Source organism: Lepisosteus oculatus, chromosome 2 (assembly GCF_040954835.1).
Source record: "Lepisosteus oculatus isolate fLepOcu1 chromosome 2, fLepOcu1.hap2, whole genome shotgun sequence".
Lineage (NCBI taxonomy): Eukaryota > Metazoa > Chordata > Actinopteri > Semionotiformes > Lepisosteidae > Lepisosteus > Lepisosteus oculatus.
In genome coordinates, this window is record NC_090697.1 from 37,170,692 (window position 1) to 37,188,051 (window position 17,360).

Sequence of the window (17,360 nt, forward strand, 5' to 3'; positions counted from 1 at the left end):
AAGCTTATTGGAATAATTTCAAGGGAATTCAAGGTAATTTTTATTAGTGATTAAAAACAAGAAAAAAAGGTATGTTTTCACACAACTTAAAATGAAATCTAATACACTGTCATTTCTTCTACAGCCACCAAAGTTGGCCCAGTTTCTCTTTGCAACCCTGTCGATTAGTAAATGGAAATGAAGTCAGTATGCATGCTGATCATAACACTTAATTCTTCTAACCCCAGCCTAGCATATTTAAATCACTCCACCAATTTTTTTTTTTCCAGAAGAGGAAGGAGCATCCCCATGGATATTTTTCAGTATGACAGCTAAGTGGGGTATTAATTCAGATAATAAATTATTTAACACATTATAATTCCATAATTGTTTTCTGATTTTGAAAGCCAAGAGGTAGTAATTAAGTAGAATGTGTTCTAACATGAGATGTCTGAGAATTGCTGGGGGAACATAATTCTTGTAAAAGTTATTTTTATTCAAAGTATGATTTAAATTTAATAAGAATATGTGATTTATGAAAACAGCCAAGTTCTTTATACTGACTCATGAATGTTTTCAAAAGGATAATGTGAGAATCTATTTCTACCACAATATTTTGATACACATTAAAGGTTTTGAATTCAAATGTAAGTATGTAATGGTAAAGCTGCAAAGACACAAAAACAGCTGTAACACCATCTACTTCTGGCAACGAATTCTGGCAGATAAAGTATTACTGCCCTGAAAAGGATCCATAAAAGAGCAGAATAATCATACAAATGAAAGGTATGCTTTTAGCTATTAGGATCAAATTGATTAAACTACTGAAGCCTGGAGCAAAGACAAGGGTGGAGCAAATAAATTGAGAAATACAACCTAAAATTAAACTTAAGATAAACTTCAAATTTAAAACATATATCAGGAAGAGGGGGAAAATGAAACTATACAAAAGTAGTGCCGTGACTCTGAAAACGGGGCAAGCTACGTTGAACACTCAAAAAACAGCCTGAAAATCTTCTACTAGAAATACAAATTACACTGTCCTGGCTCTATGGGACAGTCTGAGTAAAAAAAAATAGAACATAGAACCTCTTTTTAAAGAGATCAAATGTATGAATAAACTCAAATGATTAAGAAACTTTTTGAAGCTCAAGATCTTTGTGTTAAATTGGCATATTACATGGCATATTAATGTGTATTCACAAATTAGGATTACAATTGTTTCTTGGACTAAATGTGTCCCATAATTTTCCCACCATTCTTTTCATAAAGAAAACAATCAAGTAATTAGTTTGCAAAAGGCAGCTGTCAAAATACAATTACACAACACTTTATTGAAGGCCCTTACCTACTCTGTTAAATTAAGAGATGCATTTAAGCAGCTAGCAAAGTACCAAAGTGTATCATTTAAAATGACAGTCATAAGCAGAGCTGTATTGTTAATGAAAAGCATTCTGAAGGCATCACTCCATCATTTTCTTGTTTATAGTACCTCTATGATGATAAATAGTTGAAGATTATGGTGTCATGACCATGAACACTGGAGAGATTACACTTACCAAGTGCACTCCCTGGTATTCCTTCAGTTTTACTTGACACAAGTGAAACTTCCAGTCAGAAATTACAGGCATATACTAACTGACAGACTCCCGTTTCTTCTTGCCTACATCTGCTCTTCATTTAACATGTGGGACTAATAAATAAAAAACAACTGCTTACAGTATTAAAGGGCTTGTAAGTTAACCATTTCTCCTATTCAAACACAACTGAATTCATTGCTTATAAATGTAAAGTAAAATGCTGATGAGTGTCCATATATACTAAGAATGTATTTTAACAAATGAACATTAGCAAATGTAGAAAAAACAAAAGTCATAAAACTTAATTAGAATATTTAAGCAGCTGCCTGATATTTATGAGAACAAGATGAAAAAAATATATGTAGTGTTTCACTTGCTGTGAAATCTGGATAAGAAAAAGACAGAATTCTTTGTTACACAGGTAGTATGAAACTTACAGATACAGATACTCTAAGCAAATCACTTCCTTGGCAAAGTATTGTCCTTACTCTATGCACCAGAACATGTGATGTTACTCAACAGTGCTGTCACAGTTCTACAATCAAAGCAGACATGAACTAAATAAGAGGTAATAAAAAGCAGAATGAACTATAAAAGATAAAAAAACTAATGGCTGGAACAAAGTTAATACTGCTGTACACAGGAAAATTGAAACAAGCAAATTCTGTGTTTTGGGAAAGCCAGAAGACCAAGTGCAAAAAGTCACTTGAAGCACTAATTTAAAAGTTCAGGCAGAACATACAATAAATCCCAGTTAACTCTCCATTTTTGATGCATAACCAGAAAGAAACTGGAAAAACAACATTGCACAACTGATATTAGATCTCCTATTTATAAATGTATTCACAAATGTGCAATATTAAACTAATCTTGTAAAACCTATTTAGATAAAATACAGTCCATTATAGGCACCATCTTGATTTTAAAAAATCCAATGGCAATGTCATTATTTTTGCCAGTATCAGTATTCACATGGGATAGCACTGTTTTGGCAGTATGTCTATAAAAGCCTATCCCAATGTTGATTTCTCAAGCCTCTTGTGGGATAACTTAACTGTACTTGAGGGATCCGGTGAAATGGCTCAGTGTACTTTGGGCGTTCAAGAACTGTCAATCTCTCCAGCCAATTCTATAGGTGACAGTGATCTTTCTTGCTAAGCTAAGGTATTCTTTATCATAAAGAAAAACTGCAGAAGGCTGATGACATTTTCTCATGTGACACCAACCCTAGCTTAGCCACCTCAGAAGAACAGCATGAACCTGAAGTCATCTGAGACCATTACATGTGACATCTCTGCATGGATGTCACCCACTTCAGTCAACCCATGTCTGCTCATCTGGCAGTCATGAGTTACATAATGTGTGGCCAAAACACGTTGGCAGCACACATGCAATTTTGCATGAGGTGTGCTGAGAATTGGACCCGTGTTCAGACTGATGTATTTATGTTGCATTTTTCGATCTGTCATGCTATGATAGAGATGATATGTGTCTTTATGATACAGAGACAAGTTGCCAGTTTTGATGACGGTTAGTGAAACCCTGTGTGGTAAGCTGTAAGTAAATGGGTGCTACATTTTGGTAGTGAAGGGACTCTTATGTATCAAACAGTTTGGGATCTTTCTAGAAAAAAAATGCTACATAAATGCACAGAGTTTAAAGTTTAAAGTGCTCTGTTTTATGTCTGATCGTTAAAAGCCAAAATATCTCCAAATGACTGAAGTTGAATGACCTTTTCTGTTGACGATGTCATCGTCCTTCGAGCTGGTCGTTGGCAGCACTTCAGTACTTCAGTGTCGCTCATTTCTCCACTCAACTAACTACAATCCTGTCAGCCACCACCGTGTGGGAAAACAACACCACGTTAGCTGCCCGGTCTGCAACACACACACGCGCATTCGCGCAGTATTTTGTGCGCATTCGCATATCATGCGCAAAGCATAAACATATATATCGAACATTTATCGAACTTTTGTTAAAATTATATTGAGGAAAATTATATAGCAATAATTATCGTTATCGAATTATCGCCCAGCACTAATACGAGATGGAGAGTGTTTAAGGTAAGGAAACAAACTATTTACCACTAAATATCTAGTATTGCCTCAAAACTCATAAGCATAAAAGGTTTTTTAAACAGTACATTAAATTCTGTTTCCAGGAAATAACTTATATTTCCTTGAAACAATCCACGTACATGTAGATGGTAACACGTCTATATCAAGAAAAGAAAATTAACACGTTATTCTCAAAATTAGTCCTGCAAATGTTAAAAATACATTAATTTTGGCATAAGAGTTGTATGAATGATAGACCTAAATGCACTGCTCTCAGTATTTATGAAAATGTTTGTGCAGAAATAACACTCTTTGTGTGTGTGTTAATAATAATAATATGCTTAAAAAAACACATCTTTACCAAGTGCTACGCTGAGGAGGAGAAGGATTCTGATTTTCATAGTTCCTTTAAGTCCTTTGGGGACAGACGAAAATTATCTCATAAATAGTAACTTCCCAATAATAACCTACACATGTGGTTTGGCCTGCAAATATCATTCAGGAAAATAAACAACTATAATAACTTTAAGAAATAGTTTCTCACTGTTATTGGACAGATTATAAACAATTATAGAAAGCGGGTGATGTACCAACATGAACTTGAACCAGTTAATGTATGCAAAGCAGGCTCATTTTCTGAGAACAAGTGTTCTTAGAACATTCCAGACACTATTCATTTACAGTACACTTTCTGTACAATTCCCAATTATCTATTTACAGTATTTGCCTATTATCACTCTACCTGTACCAAAAGCTTAGCTATACTATACATATAAAACCAATGTAATCTGGATTTTATAGTTTTGATGCTGTTAATTAATAATGAGCCAATTCATGGTAATGTATTATTCAACATACAAGGTATCACAATGCACCTGCTTCTCATATGGTATTCTTATGTACACCTAAAACAATACCAAAATCTCATAATGGTTGAGAATTCAGTACCTTGGTCTTTATATCACATAATAATGGACATTCTCCACCAAACAAAAGTGGAATTGACCTGTTTTCCCATGTCTTACATATGTGATCTTATTCAGCATTAGTATTAATAGACTATTTTTATACAATTATTTTAACCTTTTCTAATAGCAGCCCCTTCTCTATCTGGTTATAAAATTACTAAGTGAAAAACAAAATAAAAAGTAAAATAAAGCTTTTGTGCTACTTTCCTTAAAAGAAATATGGAAAACAATGAAGTTAAAAAAGAAAGTATGAACAAAAACAATCCAAAACATGTGGGATTGACAAGCCTGACACCAAGCATAACTAGCTATTGTAGTTATGATAGAAATTATCCATTAAAAAAATTATGATAGTTCAATGTGCAAACATATGCACTATGGAATGGTGTTCTAAAAATCTGATCAAATATCATTGTGTTTTCCAAACTCAGATGAAAAAGATACAAATTCACAAAGAGACATAGTAGAGGAATTGTGAAACTATTCCATTAGAATAAGGCTACTCAATTTAAGGCCTTTCTAATCTTCTCTGCAGTAGATTGAGAAACACAGATCGTTAATGGCTGTATTGATCCAGCTAACCATAAATGAAAATAATTAAGGAGCTAGTTGTAACAAAATGGCTGAAGGACTACAGGCTGAGTAACCATGCACTAGAATATCTAAATAAAACCAACAAAGTAAACAGAGCTAAATTCTATAAATGAAACACTACATACTTTACACACTGTATTATACAGTCTATACTTATGTTGTTTCAGATCAGCATTTTCACAAATAAGATGGGACAGTTTTGTTGTTATTATCTCGTTAGGGTGGAGGTAAAGGTAAGGAAGCTTATGATTAATTTGTCTTTACTAAGAAGTGGGCATGGAAAAACTGGATTAAGTTTGTTGAAGACAAGTGCATATTTAAGGCTAATAACTCTTAATTTTGAGTTATTAGAGTGTACCAGAATATCTTGCCTTAAAGCATGCAGTGGGTGGTATTTTTTATCAATTTGACATTACTTTTTAAATGAACTATTTATATAGTAAGAGGGACAAAGGTACATTTAAAAATTCATTTTTAGTGAAAACTGCACTTCTAGTTCAAGGCTAACCACATAAGCAACAGGTCTGTTTTGCTTTTTCATGACAATTCACTGGCAAAAGTGCAAACATTGTGGTAGATTTACATATTATGGCGACATCAGACAAACATGAAAAGGTTTCATCAGAGAAATACATGCCACACACATCATCTTTTTTTTTTTAAGTTCTTGGCAAAGAGGTACTTAGAAGACCACAAGATTATATTATCCAGTAGAGACAAAACAAATGACGTCATGGGGTGAGCTTACATTCTGATGGCTAGCCTAACAATACATTTTTTAAAACAATATGCAAGACTTCGTTTTCAAGAATCATTCCCATTTGCTCTGAAGAGACTCACTGACAATTTGACTAAGAATGTGTACCATGGATCTAGACAAAACAGCTTATTTTTTTCTTTTTACGTAACCAATAAATGACTACAGAGACGAAAAAATCCTTAGTTTTAAATAAACAAATTTGGAGTGAAGAAGGGACATTTCACTTCCAAGTAAAAAAAAACTAAGTTGTGAAAAAACCTTAAAATCATATGAAACATTCCATCATATTATATTGTTGATGATCAAAAACTGGCTGGTACCAGCTCTTAAAGGGTACTATAATCGTCCCAGATAATAATATATAGTCATTCTGAATACCCAAACACTTCTATTAGGAGCGAACTTCACAATCAAGGCCATGGCCATGTCAAAACTCTAGTTGAAGACAGCCTGAAAATATTATGTTGTGGCCACAGTTGACAAGACTGCTTAGACTGCAACCAAGGGAAAACAAAAGTAGTTTGTGAAAGACCTTGACCAAGAAAGGCAGATGTATGAAAGTGAAGTCCCTGGAAACTGGGCAGGCGCTATAAGGCATGGGAGTGAAGCAATTCATCCCACACATCCTGGACAGTAATTGCTGAATACAGTGGGGCTGAAAGAAGTGGCAGTGGGCCGCTCTGTCAAATGCTTACAAGTCATATGCGTGGGCTGTTCCATGGGTTAGTTAAAGGTGGGGGTTTTTTTCTTTTTCTTTGCTTATTAGAAATACAGCTTTATTTCTTATAAGATGAGAGAAACAATTTAAACGCTAATCACCGCAAACAAACTCAGAAAATCTGAGAAAAGAATACAAAAAACCATGACGTAGTGGTATATTACATTACAAAAAGACTGAACATTAACTGAACTAATTTTCATTTTTTTGTGTTTTTAAAGAAATTCGACAAGACAAGAAAAGACACAATTCTCATGTCCAAGAGTAACAGGCTAGATATTTTATATTAAGTAAGAAATTTGACCACTGTCTTAAAATATAACTAAACAAATTTTGGTTTCCAGCTTTAATATCGAGCCAAAACTGTCAGACTGGGTTATATGTATTAAATCTGTGGTGTGAACTGGTCTGAAGACCCTGGTGACCTAACTTTCAAATTCAGTGCAGTCCTCATATGTTGATGTATTTTGATTATTTTGGTTTGTAATAAACCATAACTTCAAAAAGAAAAAAAATCATTTATATGAATTTCCATGTATGAATTTACTGGTCATCTAATACCAAATGTAATATTAGATCTTTCAAGGTTTAACCTGGTTTTAAGACTATGTGACATCCTTTTAAACATCTTTCCACCCAACTATATATCATACAACTTAGACCAAACTTTTAATTAAAAGGTTAAATGTTTAACCTTCATATTGGACTACAGATTTGGTTGCAGCTTTACTAACTAATAATAACAGTACTGTTGTAAAATTACATTAAATGCTCATCTCGATGTTATGTCTATCACTGTTCATCTGTGATAGAAATAAGGAATAAGAAATAAGGAAAAGTTATTGTTGACCCTCTGTTACTGTTCCAACTAGTTTTAACAGAAATACAGTCAAATTCAGGCATCTGAATTCTCTTTTCATTTTCATTGGGTTGACACTACATAATGATATTAAAAACAACAGACTTTTTTGTGATTTATGCAGAAAGAAAAAATACACTTGGTTACAATGGTGGATTTCAAACTTTTTCCTATGGTATGATTATGGTTAAGAAAATGTATCAGTTCATGTAGCTTCTTAACATTGAATAAGGTGATTCTGCACATCCTGTATCTGCATTTATATTTTACAGGTAAACGACAGTATTTAATAGTTTTGAGACCATGTGATACCGGTTTAAACATATTTGCATCAAATTTATATCTTTAATCCAACTTCAAAGCTCTCTATGAGTGCAAAGTAAAATTTCTACAGTTTCTACAGTGGCATTTCTGTAAGACAAACCCGTTTAAAAAACATCCAGAAATATATTTTATATATACTATTTTATGTTTCATCAAGCAGCTTCCAAGTCAGAGCAGAGAAGGACAAATGTAGTCAAAATGTGATACACACCTCACAAGTACTTATTCCCTAGTACAAGAAATAAGCTGCTGTAGTGGAGGGGATTGCCAGAGTGGAATCACAGACACAAGGCTGAACATGTTCCACTTCTACAGTAAATACACCAAGTTCAACATTTAGTAAAACAGGGATTCCCCCTGACCATGTTTCCATAGGTTTTCTGTCATGCAGAAGGTGTGCCCCTATTAAAGTATTAATTGGAGAAGAAAACTAGTATGTGCGATAACTACAAGGTATTCCTATTACACAAGACTGAAAAATGGAAACTTCTGAGAACTGTTTTTTGTGTGACATTAAACTGTATTTACCATATTGTCATTATTCTGTGTGACACTGAGTAGCTTACACTGTAAATATATTATAACTCTTGTAATGTCCTGTTTCACTAACTTCAACATAAGTTGTGCTCTGAAAATTACACCATTTTATAATTGTTTTTAAACAACTACTAAACCTAGTGTATAGATAAACAGTGTACTTCTCAAATGTAAGGGTTTCTAACAGGTCTCAAGGGTTGTCCAGCATTTGCCCAGAAAGAGAGGAAATATTTCAAACCAAAGACTAGCAGGGTCTACTGCCCTACATTTTTCAGAATTTATTCTAAATGGTAGCACTGTTTATAGAAATAATATACTTTGGTTTGGTTTATGCTCAAATTAGGGTCCTTATAGAAGAGGTTTCCTAACAAATGAGACTTCCAGACAGAAAAGGTTTAAAATCCCTGCTCTAGGGTTAGGTATATCTTCTAAATATTCACACCATCAAAAGCTCCATGTAAAAAAGAACAAAGGTACCAGTCAAAGAGAGCCTGTATTGATAGGTACATTATATTAAGGTACAAAGTGAAATGCACTGATGAAGACTGGGACTCATTTGCTCATCGGCATCATACAAAGGAGAGGTTAAGGGCCCATTCCATTTTTAGAGAAAAATAATAAATACTTGGAGAATCAGACTTCTCTGGAGACAGACAACAATCTGATATCATTCAGATCACTGGAGATTTCATTAACAAGGAAATGAAAAAACAAAATATGAGACACAAAGAAAGACTTTCGCCTTCATCCTGCCAGACAAAAAAAGAAAGCAGCCTGCATGGGAAACTCTTCAAAGAGAATCCTGGGATGGTGGTCTCTTGTACACATGAGGCTACAGGTACACTGTCTGAGAACCCCATTGTTTGCTTATCTGTTTCCTTTGACGGGATCCAGACAAACACTGTTTTGGCTGGGTCGTGCTCTTATCTTTCATGAAGCCTATGAGGCTGGTCATTTTACTTTTTCCATTATGACAGGCACTAGTTATGTTTGTGTGCCACAATGTGTAAAGCACTGTTTTCTGATTTAATTTAACAGGATGCTTTTATTAATTTGGGCTATTATGGGATAATTAATATAATTAATAGACTTGCTGAAAAATAAAGAAGTGTCTTCAGGTTTATGCTTTTCCCTTTGAATTTCAGGTGAGGTACAGATAAATACAAAATATTCCGAGCATCTTGATAAAAAGGTCCTAATAGAGATAGTAACAAAGTGTGGAATACTCTGTGGTATTATAAATATGATATCAGAAGCCTAAAGCAACAACTTAAACACCAGAGATATATTTAAAGCAGAATACTTTGTATCTAACAAATGCAGGAAAAGGCACAAGAATCATGTGTAAATCAACATTTATGAACATACCATCATTAGTGATTGCAGCAGGAAATACTTCCTTCAGTAAATCACCTAGGGTGTGTGACTGGCCTTCTGCAGTAACAGGCCGAAACAGTTTCTGAATGAATGGTCTGTCGCTCATTGTCTGTAGAAAAAGCAAAAATAACATTTGTTTACTATTTATTTACAACTGGAGACAAACATTAAGGATCAAGTTGAAGTGTTACAGCAACAAAGTTCTTGATTCCTATACCCAGGAAATCCCCTCTGTACTGTACTGATTTTTTATTAGGTGCTATAAACAATGATATGATTTCAAGGCAACACAGTGAAAAAAATATGCCCCAGAGCTATTAATAACTAATTCTTAATTCTTGAGAGTAACATGTTTGGAGTTTTATAAATAATTTCTATATATTTTTGTTTTACACATATATTGATTTTTTAAATTCACACATATATATATATTAAATGTAGACAGCCTTTGTGGAAGCTGAAGGCACCAAAAAATAATATTCAAAATTACAGATTATACTAGAAATGATTTATAGTTCTTTTAAAATCTCTCAACAAAAAGTAAGTGAATAATGTTTTTATCAAAAGGAAATACAATTAAATAAAACAAAATTAAAAATAAACTCATGCTATACATGTTGCAGTTTTCAGATTCTTTTGGTGACCATGATATTTAGACAGGCTGATGGACAGGAATGCAGTAAATGCGATGGCAGTACTTACCACAAGACAAATATTGTGATATGCAGGGGGTCTGCTTGCTAACAGGCTATGTAATGTTTAATTCCAGTTTTTATTCAGCTTACTCAAGCACCACATATACGGTATTTTCCGAAGATTTTACATGTTTGCCTTAAATGTCTCCAAGGAAGCATACTAATAGACACCACTTCCTCTTTGTCTATACTGTCTCGAGAGGTTTATTAGATCCTCTGTCAGACCCCAAAATTTAACAACATATTAAACCCCTTTCGACACTCTATTGCACTGTAAATGAGTCATGTCAAGGCCTTGAAATCTAACTAACTCTTCTCACGCTGGAAGTGAAATAGTTTACATTGATAAAAAAAACTGATATCCAGAGTAAAAAGTGATACATTTGATACTAAGGAATTTAATTTTATTATTAAAATTGCTGGAGAATTTAACTTTTTTTTTATGTGGATATTTAATTCAATGTTAATAAGCCAAACTAGGATACATGTTGATTCAACTGTTTATTTTCAAAGCCAAGCTCTACGGACAAAATAAAAATAATACCAGATATAATTAACAGAAGTAAAAGAAGAAAGTATTACAGTACACTAGCACAAGTAATTAACTCAGACACAGCCCTATGCATGCAAGCTACAATGTCCTATAAACATCAAACCTGCTACACCAAAACTGCAGCCTCAGATTTGAGGATTTTAAACACTGCTATCTGACTTCTGGTTGCAAAAGGCTCCTAGCGCACCTTGACTGCTGCTTTTCTGCTGTGTTTTTAGTTTCTCAGTCATTTCATCTTCATCTGAATTTTTTAGTTGTTTATTTTCACTGGTACTTTTCTTTCACTTGCTAAATTTTGTTTTGTACTAGCCCATTCCTTATTTGTTTACAATACCTCCTGCAAGCTCTGGAGTGGCAAACATTTTTGGCTAGACCCTTCTCGCTGAAGACTTATCTCGTACCGATATTCCACCCTAGTCTGCTGAAGGCTTATATTCTGCAGTGCATAGTCCTGGCCATCTGACTATTGGTTATCTCCTCCATCCTGTATGATGCTGGATCCAGATACTGCCATATTCCCCTGGTTTAATTCAGTATTTGCCTCACCAATCTCATCCTGTGATTCACTGTGAATCCTGTGTCATCTTGTGTCATTCTGTGAATCCTAAGCTTGGTCTTCGGTGAGTCAGGTGCTACAGCACATACGCATTACTCGTAAGCTATTGTACACCAATTAGATTTTTTTTTTAAAGTTCTTACAAATAAAATTTTATAAATATAAACTATGAACACAACCACAGGGCATTTAAGTATTTCAACTTTTTTAATTGGAATAGATGAAAACTAAAATTGTACATACAGTAACTTTATATGATAGTTGACCCATCAAATCCCATTTCTCTAAACTGCACAAATGGGTTTCAAAGTTCACCTGCTTGTTCTCACTGTGAGACCTGTGCAATGAGTAATGTTGGGTCAGCAATGACAGAATGAAGTATGACATGAATCCTTCAGTCCAAGAGCTTCTTTGGTTTCCATGAAGACCTGTTGGGTTCAGCTCTGGCAAGCGAGTCCTTCACAGCAGAACAGGCAACAGTAGATGAACCTCCTGGAATATCTGATCTGAGTGTCACTGGTTCTGGTTTACAATGAGTATCTGACGAATGCAGAGCATGTCCTATACCTTCAGAATTATTTTTCACTGAAGGCTAATATTGCCAAGGAAATCCAGCCATCACTGGATTGGTCTTGTTTTCCACATATCAGACTCCAAAAGAAGGTTTTCTTCTCCTAGCCTAGCAAATAACATTGCACCAGATGAGGCCATAAGAAGTGTTCTAAAGATACGATAAAAAGTACACTTGAATCATTATCAAGTCGTGGGATATATGGGTCTTGAATGAATTAGCACTTAGAGACCCCAGGAAGTCAGAATGTGTAAGCAAAGCAAAATTGTCAAAGAGAGTTTGCTGTGATTGGATTCTGAAGAATCATGCTTCTTCCAAAATAACACCTGCTCAAGCTGCCAAAGATTATACAGATCCAATTGTCTTCCATGTACCTAAAGACAACTAATTAGACCTGTCATCAACTGAAAGGGACAGCCTATAAAACTTTTCAAAAGCATAATATTTTTCTAAAAAACATTTTAAGATAAATACAAAATTAGTACTAGAATCACCTTTCAAATTGTTATACAGAAACATAGGAGACATTCCTTAACCACATGTAAAAGAATCATATATCTGCAGATAATCTAGATTTTGTGCATTTGAACAGAACAATGATTAAAAAATGGGACTTACTGCAGACACAAGTTATATAAACGGTGTTTGAAAACACAAAAGACTGTAGCTGAGTGACTGGTCCAAAGCACACACTAGGTCAATCTACTGTAGATAGTTCACGATCTGTCAATTAGAAGCTTGAAAATATTTTTGAAAATAACATTAATATTGCATTACCCAAGTTGTGGAATAATTTCCACCACAAGCTGTCATAAACTAATCTCACTCATATTAAATGAATTACTGCAAGATCCTGGACACTATCCAATCAAAGCATCTTAATTTGACATTATTCCACCTCTGCTTATTCCTACTTGGGTGCTAAATAATTGAAGTAAATATCTATCAATTACATTCCAGCAAATATTGAACAAGGTCAAAGTTCAGCTATATCATAGGAATTTTAAAACCATAAACACCATCTGCTATCTGATCTGTTAGAATAAGGTAAAATTTACCTTTTTCTTACGTATTTGAAACTTTATGAAAAATTCTACAGGACCATCAGAAAAAAAACAAAAGACCTACTATTTCCGTAAGGTAAGGGAAACTAATTTCTTGTTCTTAACTGTCAAAAATAACAATGCTTTTAATCTGCTTTGTGAGAGTTGCCACTGGGAAAAGATGCAATCTGGAGAGACACTTCACGCCTCTTTACGAGTATTTGGAACAGTATTAGCACAGCACTGAAGGATCTACACACATTAACCTGCTGTTATAGGGTACCTCCACCCTATTTGCTATAACCTGAATAAGGCTGTCACTATAAATAATGGAGACAATTTTAAATGGTGGAAACTTTCTCATTTTACCTTTCTAATGTATGGCAGAGCTCCCTTCTTTTATATTCCGCTTAGGTTCAATATAACCCCCTCTGTGGTCTAATCAAAACCCAGAACAAGTCTTTCATGACCTGTGTTCTGTGCTATCAGACAATGAGAAAATGAGAAAAAACATTAGGTAACTGAAGCACCTTTCGAAGTGGCCTGTTGTCAGAAAAAAAATTTAAGAGATTACTTAAATAATCTTAATCTTAATAATACTTAATAACATAGCAATGACGGTGATGGCAAAATCTTTATTTGAGGATTATAAAAACAGTGCTTGCTGGGATTTGCTCTGACTCCTATATAAAGTGTTTAGAAAATGGATGAATGGGCTGATGGAAGGATGGATAAATATAAATAGACCCAAAACCATCTTCTATTTGAACTGTCTTCTATTTCTGATGTGTAGTTTGGCGCAAACACCATCATAAGAAAAAGGTTTTGCACCATCGGCCAATGTAAAGGAGCAGTTCGGTACTTCCCAATGATTCTCAATTAAGTAAGAAGAAACAGTGGATTCAAATAACCAAAGAATGGTATTTCTTTGAATGGTGACTAAGAACTTGGCAGTAATTGAATATTTTTTTTTATTGTTGCTTTTGAAATCAACAAACAAAGCATGGAGAACTATTTTGTTGCAAAAAAATGTGGCGATTGAGACGCTAATAACAAGTCAATAACAACTGACGATGAACCAGCCATGACGATGAGGCATGCAGGTTTCACTGCAAATTGCAAAGCAAGCCCAGGCTTCCCTCATTACCTGAACTATCATTGTATTAGCCACCTTTAACTAGATGTCATTTATTAGCTATCAGCAGTGTGTCTCTTATTAGAAATGTTAATTCAAAATGCCTGTTACTAGAAATTTGAACTCTTCTAATCGACTTCCAATTGAAGTCAAGTCAAATATCCACAACTTTCTGGAGCCATGTGGAAGCAAAGAAGCACAAGAGCATGCACACAGTAACTGCTCTATTTGGCTCAGCGTACTGTTTCTATATGCTTACTCTTGTCACAAATTACATAGATTTCATCAACTTAAAGTTCTGAAAACTTCTGACCGGACAACACCATCTGAGTTAACACTCTTCAGTCATATTATGAATTGCAACAGGCTGGTAGATAGAACGCAGTGTCAAGCCTTGGCACTAAAATAAATCTATGCCCACATTTTTTACATATTAAATATCTAATATGCCAATTAAAAGAAATAAATGACATTTACATTTGATCGCAACCACTGTTTATAATGTATTTATTTAAATTGACCCTATTGTCAGAACAAAGAAACCAAGATCCTTGCTTCCCTTGATCACACTGATGGAATGAGAATAAAACTGATAATTCAACAATACAAAACCCTGTATTAATATAGATTCCTATATATGCATATATTTCTTGAATATTGTGCATGTTCTCCCTTTGTCTTAATAGTGCCAGAGTCTATACATAAACTGAACTGGAAGCATTATTCTAAAGCTATAGGTAACTTTAAATGGAAAAGAACAGTTTCTCTTTTAAAATTATTTTGTACTTCACAACAGGAGTTAATTAAGAGGAAATGAAAATATCACAAGTACGATTTCCTTGTCATTTCTTATCAAAACTGGTTTTAGTGAATGGTAAAGAATCTTAAAAACTCCTCATCTAATACAGATTTAGCGGTATAATGCAACAATAAAACATTCTCTAACAGTGGATGTTTGGCAGCTGAATGAGAAACACATTTTTCATATCCCCTTAAATTGGTCAGAAGATTTAACAGAACTACCCTTTATTTAAAATAAGCAGATTTTTTTAAAAAATAAGTAGACCCAGATTGTTTAAACTGCAGTAAAATTTATTTAAATGTGTTGTAAATGGTTACAAAGCACACTATAAAATTATGTTGGGCAGCTATTACTTTCAATGATAACATACTTGCTTGACTGGTGTAACAGGAAAAGCATAATTTAGTATAAAACCATAAAAAGAACATAACAAAACACTCTTAATCATTAGGCCTACCATGAATTTCAGAAGCTTCTTACATAACTTTGGAAAGAGTGAGGATTTTGACACATTGCCAAGGATTTTGTCTCAAGCTTACAGAAATTATTTCTGATTTATTCTCAACATGCTGACAATACTTATTTGAACATGACTGTTCAAGAAAACAACAATTTTAACTTCTATTAAACATCTTAGTTTTTTTTTAATTTGTCAGATGGTTTTAATTTCTCATTCTAACATTATTGGCATTCATGCTGATATAAGAGCTTTTGGCTGTTAAAGAAATCTCCAGAGATCAGTATATGGAACTGGCTCTTGTAGATCTTCACAAGTAGTCCATCTCAACTGCCTACATAGTTGGCACAGTTGCTTCCAAGCCAATATGTTTCAAAAGGATATACCAATCACTGCTCGCTCATGCATTGTTACAGAGTGCTCCATTCTCCAATGCGCTGGCAATTTTATTCTGTCCCCCCATGAAAATATGACTTTGGTTTCAGTCATATAAATTATTAATATGATTAATTTAATAATAATAATAATAATAATTGCTTACACTTATATAGCAATTTTCTGGACAATTCACTCAAAGCGTTTTAAAGGTATTGGGGACTCCCCCCACCAATGTGCAGCATCCACCTGGATGATGCGACGGCAGCCATACTGCGCCAGAACGCTCACCACACATCAGCTATCAGTGGGGAGGAGAGCAGAGTAATGTAGCCAATTCATAGATGGGGATTATTAGGAGGCCATGATTGGTAAGGGCCAATGGGAAATTTGGCCAGGACGCCGGGGTTACACCCCTACTCTTTTCGGGAAACATCCTGGGATTTTTAATGACCACAGAGAGTCAGGACCTCGGTTTTACATCTCATCCGAAGGACAGCGCTTGTTTACAGTATAGCGTCCCCGTCACTATACTGGGGCATTAGGACCCCCATGGACCGCAGGGTGAGCGCCCCCTGCTGGTCCCACTAACACCTCTTCCAGCAGCAACCTCAGTTTCACCTGGGAGGTTTCCCATCCAGGTACTGACCAGGCTCACACCTGCTTAACTTCAGTGGGTTGCCAGTTGTGAGTTGCAGGGTGATTTGGCTGCTGGCCAACTCACTCCAATTTCACTCCATTGTCAAAAATCTACAACATTACAAAGTGATACCTTTATTTTATTCTGAACATTTTTTATTTTTTCAAACCAAAAAACAGAATCCAATAACAAAAGTGAAAAACATTTCCCAACCCCTTCAGTGGTAATACCCACATGCAACAGTCCCACATGCAACACAAAATTGACTGGTATCAGTAGCAGCACTCCAATCCCCTAATGTTTCACTAGCACCATGAATCCAAGAAGTAGAGAGCTCCACATAAATAATATTAATACAAATCAGGATCCAGTAGTACTAGGAGAGGGAATGTGGGGGCTCTAATTTCAGCAACAACAACTTCTTAGAGTCAGATCAGGCAACTAGACTGTTTCTGCCTGTGAGAGACATGCTGAAAATATAGACAAAATGTATAAACATGTACCTGCAGTGCCACCCAGACAGAAGAATAGAATATCTTCACAAGATACCATCTACTGTACAGGGGGGTCAATTACACTATGTGGAAGGACTCATTAAATTTTTTAATTGAAATGAAATATATTTGATCTCAAATATTGTTCTACAGACACATTTGCCTACAGAGACATAGATACACACTGCATAACAGAGACATAAGAAAGAAGAGATGAGGGTGAAAGCGAAGGCCCATTACATTATATGTAAGCCGTGAATTTCTGTGACACTCCAATGTAAAAAAA

General features: G+C 34.7%; 1 protein-coding gene across 1 annotated transcript in view; it reads right to left on the bottom strand.

Moving 5' to 3' along the window:
- The window catches only part of atg5 (ATG5 autophagy related 5 homolog (S. cerevisiae)), a 58,191-nt gene that overhangs the window by 12,332 nt on the left and 28,499 nt on the right, over nt 1–17,360 (bottom strand). The window contains exon 7 of the mRNA XM_006625955.3: nt 9,745–9,862. Coding sequence (XP_006626018.1) covers nt 9,745–9,862 — 118 coding nt within the window. The remainder of the gene's footprint in view (nt 1–9,744; nt 9,863–17,360) is intronic.